The 15,551-nt window shown below is 41.4% G+C and overlaps 1 protein-coding gene across 1 annotated transcript; it reads left to right on the top strand.

Annotated features, from left to right (window-relative positions):
• The first annotated feature begins 2,789 nt into the window (after positions 1–2,789).
• CLDN12 (claudin 12) lies at positions 2,790–14,529 on the top strand. Its single transcript, XM_020913751.2, has 2 exons — positions 2,790–2,880; positions 11,188–14,529. Exon 2 carries the CDS (start codon positions 11,225–11,227, stop codon positions 11,957–11,959), a length of 735 nt encoding a protein of 244 aa, XP_020769410.1. The 5' UTR covers positions 2,790–2,880; positions 11,188–11,224; the 3' UTR covers positions 11,960–14,529.
• Positions 14,530–15,551: the final 1,022 nt, after the last annotated feature.

The following is a 15,551-nucleotide window of genomic DNA, read 5'->3' as shown; positions in this document are numbered from 1 at the left end:
CTGTGTCATATTGTTTTCGCCCGTCTGCGCTTACCGGAGTTGGCCTGCAGCCCAGAGACTTTCTGTGCCCAGAGTTTCTTTACTATCTAATGCTGCCCTCTTTCTCACTGCTACATCTCTTGGCTTGGCTTTGGGATCAGATTGCTTCTGGTTTTAAAGTATCTTGCATTCTCTGAAGCAGTGTGACAGATGAGAAAGTGGTAACAGTGCACAGAGAGTAGCTTTTTCCAGAACTAATAAATAGTCCTGTTGTTACTAAAGCAGCAGAAAAATGTCAAATGGTAATAGCAAATATGTACAGTCCTTATTGTGTGTTAGACAGTGTTGCAAATTTTTCTGTGTATAGCGGCTCAATTAATGCTCACTGCAGTTTTTTATATAAATACATTATCATTACAGATGAGATTCTGAGGTACCAACAGGTTCCTTACTTTGCCCAAAGTCATAGGGTGGCAAAGTGGGATAGGAATGGATGCCATTCTTTACTTTCATTTACAACTATGATGCTTTTCCTCAAACTTTTTATTTTGAAAATTTTCAAAAATACAGAGAATTTTAACAGTACAGTGAACACCCACATACTTAACTCTCTCTAGATTTAACAGTTACCAACATTTGCCACACTTACTCTATCTGCATTTATGTGTGTGATCGTGACACTTCAGCATCTGCCCTGGGCAGGTCACCCCCAAATATGCCTCGATGGCATACCCATTGTTTTGAAGTAAAGTTACTTGAGAAACAGCAGGTGGGAAAAGAATGATATACTTGGGATGGACATGTACACACTGCTATAATGAAAACGAATAAACAACAAGGACCAACTCTATAGTACGTGGAACTCTGCTTAATGTTATGTGGCAGCCTGGATGGGAGGGGAGTTTGGGGGCTATACGCCAAAACAAAATAAAAAGTTTGAAAGCAAATAAAAAACACTCTGACCACCCCACACCACCCCCCTCACTGAAAGTGGTAAATAAATCACTTAGTGGGAAATATTTATTTGGGTACCCAACTAAGAATCATTTTTAGCTCTGTTTCCTCTAACTGTTTTGTAGACCTATAACCCAAATCTGAACGGAGGTTAAGGTGTTAAAGGAATGGGGGAGGTGGCACGCAGAGCAGAAAGGCGGGAGGTGGTCGCAGGATATTGCCTGGGACTGCCGGCTCGGTGGATTTTGGGAATTGTAGTCCGCCAGTCGTCCAGGGCATCCCGGTTTAGGGAACCTGACTACGAATCCCAGAAGCCTTCGGAGCAGCTCTCTGGGAACGCACTTTCTGGGACGCCGAGAGGGAGACGCTCCGAGAGGCTCCTCAGTGTGGGCGAGTGAAAATGCCCTGGATGTGAGGAACAGGTAGGTGTGGGCAAAAATGTCTGGTTTCTGGGTCTTTTGCATAAGTAGTTGAGGATTTTGTGTAAGGTTGCTTAAACGAGGAGAGTCAGTCAGCGTTGGAAAGTGCTGACCACCTTTGTGGACGTGAACGCTGAATGAGGAGGTGTTTGATGAAGCTCTCAAAATTAGTTTGGACCCAGTGCTATGAAAATGTCGAGGTGTCTGGCCAGGGCTAGGGGCTTGGCTGGCCGGGTGTGTGCTGTGGAGCTGCTGGTTGCTATTTTTGAATCACTAGCTCATGCTGGTTGTGTAATGATGACCTGCTCTCTGTTCAAACCCACTTCGTGGTGCAGGGATGAGCTTGTTCTGAGAGCCTTCATAGTCACTGTTGCGGTCTCCTTCCATTGGCTCTAACCAGGAAAGCTCTCTGGCTTTTTTATTTTTAACCTCCTCTGTCTTTCTACCAGCTCTGATGCGCCTGAGGACACAGCTCAAAGGGAGTGCAGAAAGGGTGAGGGGGAAGTGAGCTTCTCTGGAAGCCCGCTTTGCTTTTCTCTGAAGCCCAAGTTCTATGTTACAGGCTTTGCAAGGGGTCAGTCGTGACGTTAGAAGGCCAGACTTGGTGACCTGACTTTAAAAGGATAGCTCAGAGATCCTATTGTGTGTTTTATATTGTGAAAACTTAACTTTGGAGTAAGTAAGCAACTGTGACTGAAACCAACCAGACATATATTTAGAAAAGAAAAGAAAGTCTGGTTGAAATCCCTTTCCTGCAGACTGTTGGGAACATCATTCTACTTTGTGATCATTGTAGGGCTAGCAGTATATGTATATAGACACGCCTTAAACCAGGAAGCTCTTAGGCATTACAAGTTTTCCTTCTCACCCTTCTATTTGAGGTAAATAGGTAAATAGTGTTTGAAGAGGAAGTTGTTGATGCTTAAGAAAGATATATGAAAACATTTAAATGGTAGGTTGAGCTGTTGGTGGAACTATAAACTGAAAAGAAATTCTAGTTGCAAGTTTTAGGGGGCATGGTACAAAGCAACTTTGATTAGTTTTGTTGTCAGCATCCTTTTAAAAGGAATAAAACTGAGGAAGAAACCTCAGGAATGTGTTTTATGCCAAGACACTAATTAGATAGTGTTTCATCAGCCCTCCTTCTTCTTTCACTGTAGTTATGAAAAGATTTCCAAAACAGTGATTTTCATCCTTATTTTTCCTATCTTCTTAAGTCATAAAATGAGAGTTAATTTTTTCTTCTGTAGCTCATAAATAGATATTGTGTGAATTTAAGAATAAACTACCTTTTTTTAAAACTTACTGCCCACCTTTTTTGGCTTAAGATTTCTTTGATTTTAGATGGTTGGTAATTATTTTTCCTAATTCCATATGAATTAAAATTGAGTTTTTAAAGAAGTACATATTAATTTGCAGTATTTTTTCCTGTTTCTTTAGGTCCAGGTCATCTTGGCTATGTTCAGATGTGCATATATTTCTTCTAAGTTGATTAAAGTTGTTTTGGAACCTTCAAGTACCTCAAAGAGTAAGTACATCCCTTGATTTTATTTCTTCCTTTTACTTCCATATATGTGACACTTTTTTCTTTTAACAAAATAAAGCTATAGGATAGACCTCCATTCCAGGTGCTATGTTGATGATCTACACTTTCTAAGAAAACCCTTCTAAGGGATACAGTACCTTCTAAGGTAGAAGGGACTGCTAGTGTTACTACTGAGGATTAATGTAGCTGCTATTACAGATGTGTTCTCAGATAGCTATTCCTTAGAACTGTCCCTGAAAAAAATACAGTAATGGATCTGGGAATTCTTAAAGCTCTTAGCCACTATTCCTGCTCCAAACTTCTTTGAAATTTATTCAAAACCACAGGAAAGATGTTCTTTTGAAAAATACTCTTATTTGAAACATCGTTGATAACCTTTAACTGTGTACCATCTCCTCTGCTAGTCACTGTGGAACAGTCAGAAGTGCAGTGGGCGTTTCAGACAGAGGCCTCATCTGATTGGTCAGTAGCTGTTCTCAAAGAGAATGCTCTCAAGTAAACCTACCAACAATCGTCAGACTTAAGTTTCTCACCCTACTCTGTTTTACCAAGGGTTTTACTGTTTATGATCTCACAACTGTCTTGGGGGGCATTTGAGAAATTTGAGATGCAGAGGGCATAGGTGACTTGCCCAGTTTGCAAATGGCGGTTTATGACTGGTGTTTGAGTCTTGGGTCGCCTGGGCTACAATACCACGCTGCCTCCCAGATGGAAACAGCAAGCCCACACACCTGTATATACAACTCAGCTCGAGGCTTGTCGCCAGCTAGTGTTCGTGTGTGCTCCTCAGATTGTTCAAGTGTATTCTTAGCCTTGCACATCTGCTGCAGTCGCTTAAAAGGGGCTTTCATGTGGCAAAAAGATGTTTATTTCTTTTCGTCATTGGGAGAGATATTTTAAAAAGGAAATAGAAATACAAGTATTAAAAAATTGTTTAACTTTGATAAGCAAACATTAATTCGATATATGAACCAGTCTTAATGGCAAGAGGCACATCCTGTATGTAACATACCTATTAAGTTGAAAACACGAGAATCAACTGTCATAATTGATTGCCTTACCATGGTGGGAATTAACCAGTGTCACTAAACTTATATTTGTGTTTCTAGAAGCAGAGGCTGCATATAAATAACCTGGGAATGGCCTCATCTTTCTTGGGAAATTTCTGGGGGAAGAAAATGAACTTCATTTTTAAAAAAGAGAGAGACTTTGGCCAGTAAAGACTGGAAAGCAGGGGCACATTCTAGAAGCAGTTTGGAGGCTTCAGACACAGAGTATGCATGAATGTAATGAATGGAACTGATCCTGGAGCAAATTTATAACTCTCTGTGTCCTCACCATACTCATATGAACCTTCCATTTGTTTTTTTGTTCATTCATTAAACAAATTGAATGCCTTCTATGTGCCAGTGTTGGACACAGTGAATAAAACAGAAGGCTCTCTGTCCTCCTGGAATTTACAGTCTGGTGAGAAGGATAAACACTGAACAGAGAATATAAGCAAATTCACTACTATCAAAGAAAAAATACAAAGGTGCAACCAGAGCGTGTAACTGGGGACGGGGCAGGGGGAACGGTCGGAGGGGAGAGGGCAGGTTAGGTCCAGCCTCCCTGGAAACTAGAAAGATAAGTACATGTCAGCTAAGCAAAGAATAGGACGGGATTAAGAAAGTTCTAGGAGGAAAAAGAGCATGAGAAAAAGCCCACATTGAAAAACAAAATTTGAAAAGTTAAAAGCATTTTGGCTACATAGACTAATATGTAAGGTAGGTAACTGACTCGATAAGGGGGCTAAGAATCTGGCAGGAGCCAGATGGTGGGAAGTAAACCTTTGGAAATTGTGGGAAAGATTTGAAACTTTGGAAACTGTATTCTGAGGAAACTATTAATAGAAAGCTATTGAATGCTAAGAAATGCCGTGAAATGATCAGATTTGCATTTGAAAAAATGATACATGGTTTAAAATTAATTGGTAGAGCTCCAAGAGTCGGCATATCTTTCAGTTTTAAACCACTGAACATATTCCTTCTCTCACTGTCCCTATAAGATGTTACTTCATACCTCTAGTGGAATATACCACTTTCTATCAAATAACACATAGGTAGAGTTAAGAGCAGGGTATAAAATGTAAAGCCGCCAAAGAAGGTTACAAAGAGTGAGGACATTAATTCCAGCACCGAGATTGAAATTCAGTTAAATTGAGGTTCATAATATTTCTCTTCTGAAAAATGCCATGGTATACTTGTTCAGTTCAGTTCAGTCACTCAGTCCTGTCCGACGCTTTGCGGTCCCGTAGACTGCAGCACCCCAGGCCTCCCTGTCCATCACCAACTCCCGGAGTTTACCCAAACTCATGTCCATTGAGTCGGTGATGCCATCCAGCCATCTCATCCTCTGTCATCCCCTTCTCCTCCTGCCCTCAATCTTTCCCATCATCAGGGTCTTTTCAAATGAGTCAGCTCTTCGCATCAGGTGGCCAAAGTACTGGAGTTTCAGCTTCAGCATCAGCCCTGCCAATGAACACCCATGACTGATCTCCTTTAGGATGGACTGGTTGGACCTCCTTGTAGTCCAAGGGACTCTCAAGAGTCTTCTCCAACACCATAGTTCAAAAGTATCCATTCTTTGGTGCTCAGCTTTCTTTATAGTCCAACTCTCACATCCATACATGACTACTGGAAAAACCATAGCCTTGACTAGACAGACCTTTGTTGGCAAAGTAATGTCTCCGCTTTTTAATATGTTGTCTAGGTTGGTCATAACTTTCCTTCCAGGGAGTAACTGTCTTTTAATTTCATGGCTGCAGTCACCATCTGCAGTGATTTTGGAGCCCCCCAAAATAAAGTCAGCCAGTGTTTTCACTGTTTCCCCATCTATTTGCCATGAGGTGATGGGAACAGATGCCATGATCTTAGTTTTCTGTTAAGCTTTAAGCCAACTTTTTCACTCTCCTCTTTCACTTTCATCAAAAGGCTCCTTAGTTCTTCTTTACTTTCTGCCATAAGGGTGGTATCATCTGCATATCTGAGATTATTGATATTTCTCCCTGCAATCTGGATTCCAGTTTGTGCTTCATGAGCCCAGCGTTTCTCATGATGTACTCTGCATATAAGTTAAATAAGCAGGGTGACAATATACAGCCTTGACGGACTGCTTTTCCTATTTGGAGCCATCTGTTGTTCCATGTGCAGTTTTAACTGTTGCTTCTTGACCTGCATACAGATTTCTCAAGAGGCAGGTCAGGTGGTCTGGTATTCCCATCTCTTTCAGAATTTTCCACAGTTTATTGTGATCCACACAGACAAAGGCTTTGGCATAGTCAATAAATCAGAAGTAGATTTTTTTTTTGGAACTCTCTTGCTTTTTTGATGATACAGTGGATGTTGGCAATTTGATCTCTGGTTCCTCTGCCTTTTCTAAATCCAGCTTGAAGATCTGGAAGTTCTCGGTTCACGTACTGCTGAAGCCTGGCTTGGAGAATTTTGAGCCTTTGCTAGCTTGTGAGATGAGTGCAATTGTGCGGTAGTTTAAACATTCTTTGACATTGCCTTTCTTTGGGATTGGAATGAAAACTGACCTTTTCCAGTCCTGTGGTCACTGCTGAGTTTTCCAAATTTGCTGGCATATTGAGTGCAGCACTTTCACAGCATCATCTTTCAGGATTTGAAATAGCTCAACTGGAATTCCATCACCTCCAGTCGCTTTGTTGGTAGTGATGCTTCCTAAGGCCCACTTGACTTCACATTCCAGGATGTCTGGCTCTAGGTGAGTGAGCACACCATCGTGATTACCTGAGTCGTGAAGATCTTTTTTGCATAGTTCTCCTGTGTATTCTTGCCACCTCTTCTTAATATCTTCTGCTTCTGTTAAGTCCATACCGTTTCTGTTCTTTATTGAGCCCATCTTTGTGTGAAACGTTCCCTTGATATCTCTAATTTTCTTGAAGAGATCTCGTTTCTCCCATTCTATTGTTTTCCTCTATTCTTTGCACTGATCTCTGAGGAAGGCTTTCTTATCTCTCCTTGCTATTCTTTGGAACTCTGCATTCAAATGGATATATCTTTCCTTTTCTCCTTTGCTTTTCGATTCTCTTCTCTTCACAGCTATTTGTAAGGCTTCCTCTGACAACCATTCTGCTTTTTTACATTTCTTGGGGATGGTCTTGATCCCTGCCTCCTGTACAATGTCACTAACCTCTGTTCATAGTTCATCAGGCACTCTGTCTATCAGATCTGGTCCCTTAAATCAATTTCTCACTTCCACTGTATAATCGTAAAGGATTTGATTTAGGTCATACATGAATGGTCTAGTGGTTTTCCTACTTTCTTCAATTTAAGTCTGCATTTGGCAATAAGGAGTTCATGATCTGAGCCACAGTCAGCTCCCAGTCTTGTTTTTGCTGACTGTATAGAGCTTCTCCATCTTCGGCTGCAAAGAATATAATCAGTCTGATTTCGGTGTTTACCATCTGGTGATGTCCATGTGTAGAGTCTTCTCTTGTGTTGTTGGAAGACAGTGTTTGCTATGACCAGTGCGTTCTCTTGGCAAAACTCTATTAGCTTTTGTCCTGCTTCATTCTGTACTCCAAGCCTGTTACTCCAGGTGTTTCTTGACTTCCCCTATAATGAAAAGGACATCTTTTTTGGGTGTTAGTTCTAAGAGGTCTTGTGAGTCTTCATAGACCCGTCCAACTTCAGCTGCTTCAGCATTACTTGTCAGGGCATAGACTTGGATTACCAAGATATTGAATGGTTTGCCTTAGAAGCGAACAGAGATCATTTTGTCGTTTTTGAGATTGCATCCAACGACTGCATTTTGGACTCTTCTGTTGACTATGATGGCTACTCCATTTCTTCTAAGGGATTCCTGCCCACAGTAGTAGATATAATGGTCTCTGAGTTAAATTCACCCATTCTAGTCCATCTTAGTTCGCTGATTCCTAGAATGTTGACACTCACTCTTGCCATCTCCTGTTTGACCACTTCCAATTTGCCTTGATTCATGGACCTAACATTCCAGGTTCCTATGCAATATTGCTCTTTCAGCATCGGACCTTGCTTCTATCACCAGTCCCATCCACAACTGGTGTTGTTTTTGCTTTGGCTCCATCCCTTCATTCTTTCTGGAGTTATTTCTCCACTGATCATCAGTAGCATATTGGGCACCTACCGACCTGGGGAGTTCATCTTTCAGTGTCCTATCTTTTTGCCTTCTCATACTGTTCATGGGGTCCTCAAGGCAAGAATACTGAAGTGGTTTGCCATTCCCTTCTCCAGTGGACCACATTCTGTCAGACCTGTCCACCATAACCCGTCCGTCTTGGGTGGCTCCACACGGCATGGCTTAGTTTCATTGAGTTAGACAAGGTTATGGTCCGAGTGATTAGATTGGTTAGTTTTCTCTGATTGTGGTTTCAGTCTGTCTGCCCTCTGATGCCCTCTCTCAGCACCTGCCATCTTACTGGGGTTTCTCTTACCTTGGACGTGGGGTATGTCTTCATGCCTGCTCCAGCAAAGCGCAGCTGCTGCTCTTTAGCTTGGATGTGGGGTATCTCCTCTCGGCCGCTTGCCGCTCCAGGTATACTTGTTGGCTCCCTAAAAATAGGACTTTTAGTTAGTTTCTGGGATCTGAGGCAAGTATGCTTGAGCAGAAGCAAATTCAGGGGACTGATGCAATACCTGGATTGCTTTGATGCAGGATAAATTTGAACACATTTTAAACTGAAATAGATATTAAATATTGATCCAGCTCTGTTTATTAGTGTCATTTGATAGTCTGTAGGCTAAGAACTTTGGAAATTTATTTATTAGTAATAAAATTCATTTTGATCTTGTTTCTCATTCCATTTGTAGGAATCAGGGGTACAGGGGAGCTTGAATGAAGAAAACTCAATTATACTGATACTCCAAGTATTTGTCCCCTGCCTCTGAAAGCAGGAAGGAATTGTGATTGCGTTAGGACTTAGCAGTGGTGATCTGAAGGTGTTCTGAAGCTTTGAAAGGAATTGAGGGAAACCTTTTTTTTTTTAAACATCTTCAAATGTTGATTAAATCGTCTTTCTTTTCATTGCTCAGTTTTTCTCTCACCCTGAATTATTCATTTTTATGAACTGGTATATCTTATTGAGTCACTTTGGTTGATACCTAACAATGATCACTTGATAGGTAGTAATCAGACAACTTTTTCATGATCTGCACTTTGAGTCTTGATAAAACAGCGTATTCTTTCCCTCAGTCTGATGGTTAACATATTGGGGCAAAGTCCAGACAGATCTTCATGGTCTGGGTGTGCCTCTAGGACCTGACATAGTGTTCTGCATGTGCTGAATAGTAAGTCCCTGCTGAATGAGTGATTGCGTAGTCATGGCTACTTCCTTGTCCAGTTCTATACCATTAAGAGCCTACCTACGTTAAGCTACTGTGGTCTTGGATCAGAGCCTAGTATTTATTTATCAAATATTCCTAAAATGACTTGTGTGCCAGGCACTGTGCAAGTTGCTGTCAGTGTACTGGGGAGAAGGTAAATGAGCAGAAACCAACAGAAAGCTGGATTCTAGAGCCTGACAAGACCAGTGGCATTTTCCAGAGTAAACGTCCTCAAACCTGCACCAGAGTTTCCACTGTTGGACTCAGGTGGTTGGTTGGTTGCTAAAACCAGGCATTTAAAATTTGCAGGAAAAAAAAATAAATTATGACCATAATTCCTCCAAGTATTTTCATCCATAACATTTTTTTTTTAAAACAATTACTACTTTTGGTAATATTGACAGAAGACAACATGATAAACAAATAGTAAACTAAGAACAGGAAAACTTACAACTAGTTATTGTTAACTTGAGGACCTTAAAAAATAGTCACTTTTATATTTTACAATATAAAAATTACTTAAACTGATTTTTATATTGTACCCTACATATGTGTGTGTATAAGTATTGTACACATATATGTTTTCTGCTACTAAAATTATTCCCAGTTTCTGTGATTGGACTAAATATATCGTAAATTAAAGCAGTCTGTTCTGTTGCCTTGCAGGAGACGTGATAGAAGGTAGAAAAAAAAATACATTTGAGTGGTGTTTGGAGAGAGAATTTCAAACTCCTGAAGAAATAAAGCTGAATAACATACTGGTTTTTATAATATGTCATATACAGATAAAGAGCCCAGCCATTTAATTTGAGATGAAGGGTCTTGCTAGCATTAGTAGAGACAGGTTGTCATTTCAGAAACCTTTGCATTCATCTTATATGAGCAGTAATAGTAGTCTAACCAATAGTAGTATGTCAGTATTATAACCAATAACCAATAGTTGAATCTGAAAAGCATGCCAGTCATCGTGAATCAGTGAGGAAGTGGTGAAGCAGAATAACATCAGGGGCCTTTTTTTCTGTCTTTTTGGTTTGACTGACTCATTGGAGAGGAGTCTAACCCAGTACATAGGGATGAGCTGTCTGCTGCTCCTTATTTAACGTTTATGCCACAGATGTTCTTTGAACTGCTCCATGATGGCCAACACTGAGCTGATCACCGAGTGCTTAGAATAGTTGACACTCACATCGCACTTCCAAGGCGCCAGATACACTTTTAAGTACTTGGTGTCGTATTCATTCATTGAATACTTAGAAAATCTGTGAGTTAGGCACTGTTACTCTCCGCATTTTGCAGATGAGGAAAATGAGGCACACAGTAGTGTTGCTGATCCCAAGTCACTTGGGTCACTTGGCTAGTAACTGAGGAAGCGGGGGCTTGAATTCACGCCGTCTAGCTCAGCGTGTGCCTTCAGCTGCCCTGCTGCCCTCTTGCCCACACCTTTGCCTGTTCCGCTAGTCTCCTTTCGCATCTGCGTGAGCATCGGAGGCTGGATTTGTGTTTGGAGTTGATGGTTTGCGCGTGGTGCTGTGACCCTGCACATTTGAGTGTCTGACACATCCAAGTGCCTGATACACGGGTGTTGAATGAGTGATTTTTGAAAACTGAGAGAATTTCAGATGTGATGTTAAGCGAATTTGGAATTATGTTGGTTGTTCCTCTGATTCACTGGGTAGGAAAAGGCTCATGTGTGAAGACTTGGGTTGCTGTGTGACCAGCCGGTGGTAAGCAGCGGTGTGTGTGTATACCAGTGCCCTGCGGTCACGGGCGCGTGTGCTCATGCCCGTTCCTACTGCATGTGGAGACCCGGGACAGAGCCCCCCTGTTTGAGCCACGTCCCTGGTTGTGTTTCCAGGCAGCCCCACCCTTCCTGCTCTGCTCTCCCGGGGTCCCCTCATGATCTGTCCTCTTCTGTGTCCCCCAGTCTGACTGGCAGTACTGCACACGCCTGCCTGCCTGCCATGGGCTGTCGGGATGTCCACGCGGCCACCGTCCTCTCCTTCCTGTGTGGAATCGCCTCGGTAGCAGGCCTCTTTGCGGGCACGCTGCTTCCCAACTGGAGGAAGTTACGCCTGATCACATTCAACAGAAACGAGAAGAACCTGACCGTCTACACAGGCCTGTGGGTGAAGTGCGCCCGCTATGACGGGGGCCATGACTGCCTGATGTACGACGCTACCTGGTACTCCTCCGTGGACCAGCTGGACCTGCGGGTCCTCCAGTTTGCGCTGCCCCTCAGCATCCTGATCGCGATGGGCGCCCTGCTGCTCTGCCTGATCGGAATGTGTAACACGGCCTTCAGGTCCTCCGTGCCCAACATCAAACTGGCTAAGTGCCTGGTCAATAGTGCGGGCTGCCATCTGGTGGCCGGACTGCTGTTTTTCCTGGCAGGCACTGTGAGCCTCTCCCCGTCCATCTGGGTCATCTTTTACAACATCCACCTGAACAGGAAGTTCGAGCCAGTCTTTGCGTTTGACTATGCTGTGTATGTCACTGTGGCTAGTGCTGGGGGCTTGTTTATGACAGCGCTGCTACTATTTATTTGGTACTGTGCTTGTAAGTCCTTGCCTTCTCCTTTCTGGCAGCCACTGTACTCCCATCCTCCCGGTATGCATACATACTCACAGCCCTATTCGGCCCGTTCCCGCCTCTCTGCCATTGAAATCGACATCCCAGTTGTTTCCCACACCACCTAATGGGGAAATCGTTGTTTAAAGAAAACTTGTAGCCTCGCGTTTCCCTAGTGAAGGAGCTGTTTTGGACCTATATCCATTTTCCTCTGTTCCTGATCAGTCGATGAAGCCAAATCTGTATGTCTTGGTAGGATGAAGTGCTGCTAGTTTTTATGAAAAGTACAATATTTTAAATGTGAATCATTCCTTTTATCTTGCTTCTTGTGCTCAAAGCATTTTTAACTTTCATATTGATATCTGATCAGTTACTTAGGTAGAAAGGACCTGTGTCTCAATTGAGGTGAGTTAGAGCCACATAGTAAAAAATGATTATTAAGAGGAGCTGTTGTATGCGATCCTTAGAAATATTTCAGAATGTCAGAATGTGTATTGCCCTTTTTCTGTAATTCCTTAAATTGGTGGGGAAAAAAGGGACAATTTCAAATTAAGCCTTCTCTTTTTTCAGGTAAGGGTAATAGTTTATCAGTAGCCAGTCTACCAGCTTAGACTGTAACTTTTCTTACTTCTTTCTCGGGGCTAATTGTATTGAATAGAGTTTGGTATTTTGAAGGTGACTTTCTTTCCTGAGTTCTTATCTTCTACCTCATGCCTATGTTTAAAAATAAAATGTATTTTAAGTGATGTCAGAGAGAATAAGCCTAACGTTGAAAATATCTGTTAGTATGGATAACGTTTAACCTAATTATAAAAGCTAATGGTTCTATAAGTTGTATTATTAGAGTTAAACTGTGCCAGGTGACAGATCGGTGCTTCCTTTGAGGCAAAAAAAACTTTTCTTCCAGATATCATCGACCAGGTGGCACTCAGGCCCACATGGAATCTCTTAGTGACCAGGAGAAAGGAATAAAAAGGCCCGAGTGGTTAGTTCTCCTTCAGATAGTAGCAGGGGACAAGTGTCTGTTCTTCGGTGACAACAGCAGAGACTCATCAGGGTGACTGCCTTTTGGGTGATGGGTGGGGTGAGGCATGGCCTCCCCATGACCATGTTCACTCTTGATTCAGTTCCCGCCCCCATCACCGATTATTTCCATGAGCGTGTATCTTTGCCCAGCACATTACTAGGTGTAGAAGATACATGGAAAGTATGAGATCTCGTCCCATCTACTAAGAGATTTTACTGCAAGATGGAAGATCAAATGGTTAACTGACCTCTGTGGCAGCTGGTCTTCACTTCTCAGTCATTGTTTCGGAGTACATTTCACCCAAAGACATTGCTTTCTGGCAGACAAGCTTATTGTAAATACCAGCAATATTTGGAACCAGAAATTCAGTTTGTTGGATCCTTTAGAGCACCTACCTTAGCCTTGATGCTGTGATAACAGGGTATCAGATTCATGAGAATTGGATGGGCCACAGTGGTAAAAAAACAAACCCACCAATTGTTCCCTTTTCACCTCTAAAAATATGATGACATATCAAAGAGGGAGAAGTATTTAAAATCTCTCTTCCAATGGGATAATGTTTAGAGGAAACCGTGTTAACACCGAGATGAATGCTTAGAGATTCAGGGATATTGGGTCTTCACCCTTAGGAATTTGAGCTGCTTACTTATTTGATGTAATTTGCTCCACATCAGTACTGTGTTCATGGGGAATTTGTCCTATCACCCATTACAAATTTCACATACTACTAGTTGCATGATCAACATGTTATTGTGCCTCTTTTGCAAATCTGAATATGCTTCTGGTACTTCTGTGCATAAAGCAGTACTTTCGTTGCTAATTCCAAACACTGGTTTATGTAAATAGCAAGTAAATCCAGTTGTATAATTTTTAAATGCCTTCAGTTGAAAGCATGCAAAACTCTGGTTTTTAAGTGATAGCTTCTGATTTCCTTCAGTTCTTTTTACTCTTCTTGGATGTAGCTGAGTTTTGATCATTCCAAGACAACAGCAGGTAGAATTTTGAGATTAATATTCATTTTCTCCTTTACTAATTAATTTATGTCCCTGTTGTCTCTGACTTTGTCCAGAAGTGTCAAGAATTCCACCATTCTTTTTATAAACAATGTTAAAAGCAGACCCAGCCTTTAATATTCTAGACAGTTTTTAGTCCATGGGACCATATATATAAAATGTTGAACTTTTACTACAAGCATTTTTTGGATTCTTTTCATAAACTGTAGCCTCAAATTAGTGTTTATTATGGATTCACTTGGCAAAAGAAACAGCTGTTTCCCTTATTGTCATTAATATTTCAGATTTGCTATCAGAAACTATTCTTATTCTTCAAAGCCATCAAAGGAATCCATATATTTATAAATTTTTAAAATAACTTTTGAGCATTCATCAGGCTGTCATTGTGATGGGGGATATCTTTCTTTCGTTGTTACAAGTCTCTTCATGTTAAAGGTCTTTTACAGAAGGTTGGGAAACAGTTTGGAAAACCTTAAATGTAGTATGAAACACCAGTTTTGGTTTATCCAACCATGGGAGGAAAAAATGCCTGAGTTTACTTTACTTGTAAATAAATATACACTATAATAGATAATATGTTTGCTGTAAACTGCTGTGTAAAACTTCGATAAAACTGCACTGTACTTCTTGATGTTTATTAAAAGATGTATTTTTACAAGTTTCTGTTTCTGTCCTCATTTTCATCAGTGGTTTAAGGTGAAATATTTTGAGAAATGTTTCTCAAATATGTGCAAATTGTAAAAGACACAGCCCCTTTTAAAGCCCTGTAGAATAGCAATTGTAATCAGAAAACTTAGCATTAATATTTCAGAAACATCAAGACCCTTCATTTCTAAGAATGATCTTAGGAGTTCATTGGACTATTTCAACATTCCCCAGAAAAACAACAGATAAAGTCAAATGGGCCAGACTTGCCTTGTCAGTGGACTTTTCCAGTCATCTGTGCTCTTGGAGATTGAGAGTTCTCAAACAGTTAAGTGGGAGGATATTTCTTCATTCTTCAGAACTCAAGGTTACCAGGAAAAGTGGTCCTAATAGGTAAGTCACCTCAGAATTTCCTGGACCTGGAATGAGCTTTTAGTTTTTGGCCTCCCAGTGTTAGCGTTCGCAAGCACTCCTCACTGAACCCATGGCTCTAATGAGTCATTAGATGCCAGAACTGTATGTCGCCCTAGAAGTGTGAAGCCATTTCAGGCGGGCCATCCCCATAGCTGATTATACTAACACACTACAATCTGGAGTCTGCCCCCAAGTTGCACAAACTCCCTGAGGGTGGCTGAAATGCTGGAGAAACTCCTCATGCTAGCCAAATTCACAAGAGTGATTTACCAACTGCAAGTGAAAAATATAGCTGGCTTGCAATCACTATCCAAGACCAATTTTTAAAAATATACCCTACACAGAGCTCTATGGAGAAGACTGATTGCAGTCCAGGGGTAGGAAAAATGCAGGATGAGCCCAGCACATCGTCTTCCGCAAAAAGAAACGCTTGAAGAACGATGGGGACTTAGCAAATTACACAGGAACTGGTTTAAAGAGGTTCCTGCTGGTTGAATCTGGGACAATCTAAGCATCAAAATAACATGGACTCTATTGAATAAAGCAAAAATCCATGTATCCCTACTGATAGAAATGGGAAGAAAGAAAAGTTGCTTTTTCCAGTAAAATACCAAATGATTA

Source organism: Odocoileus virginianus, chromosome 1 (genome assembly GCF_023699985.2).
Source record: "Odocoileus virginianus isolate 20LAN1187 ecotype Illinois chromosome 1, Ovbor_1.2, whole genome shotgun sequence".
Classification (NCBI taxonomy): Eukaryota; Metazoa; Chordata; class Mammalia; order Artiodactyla; family Cervidae; genus Odocoileus; species Odocoileus virginianus.
This window is presented reverse-complemented; position numbering and strand designations above follow the sequence as displayed.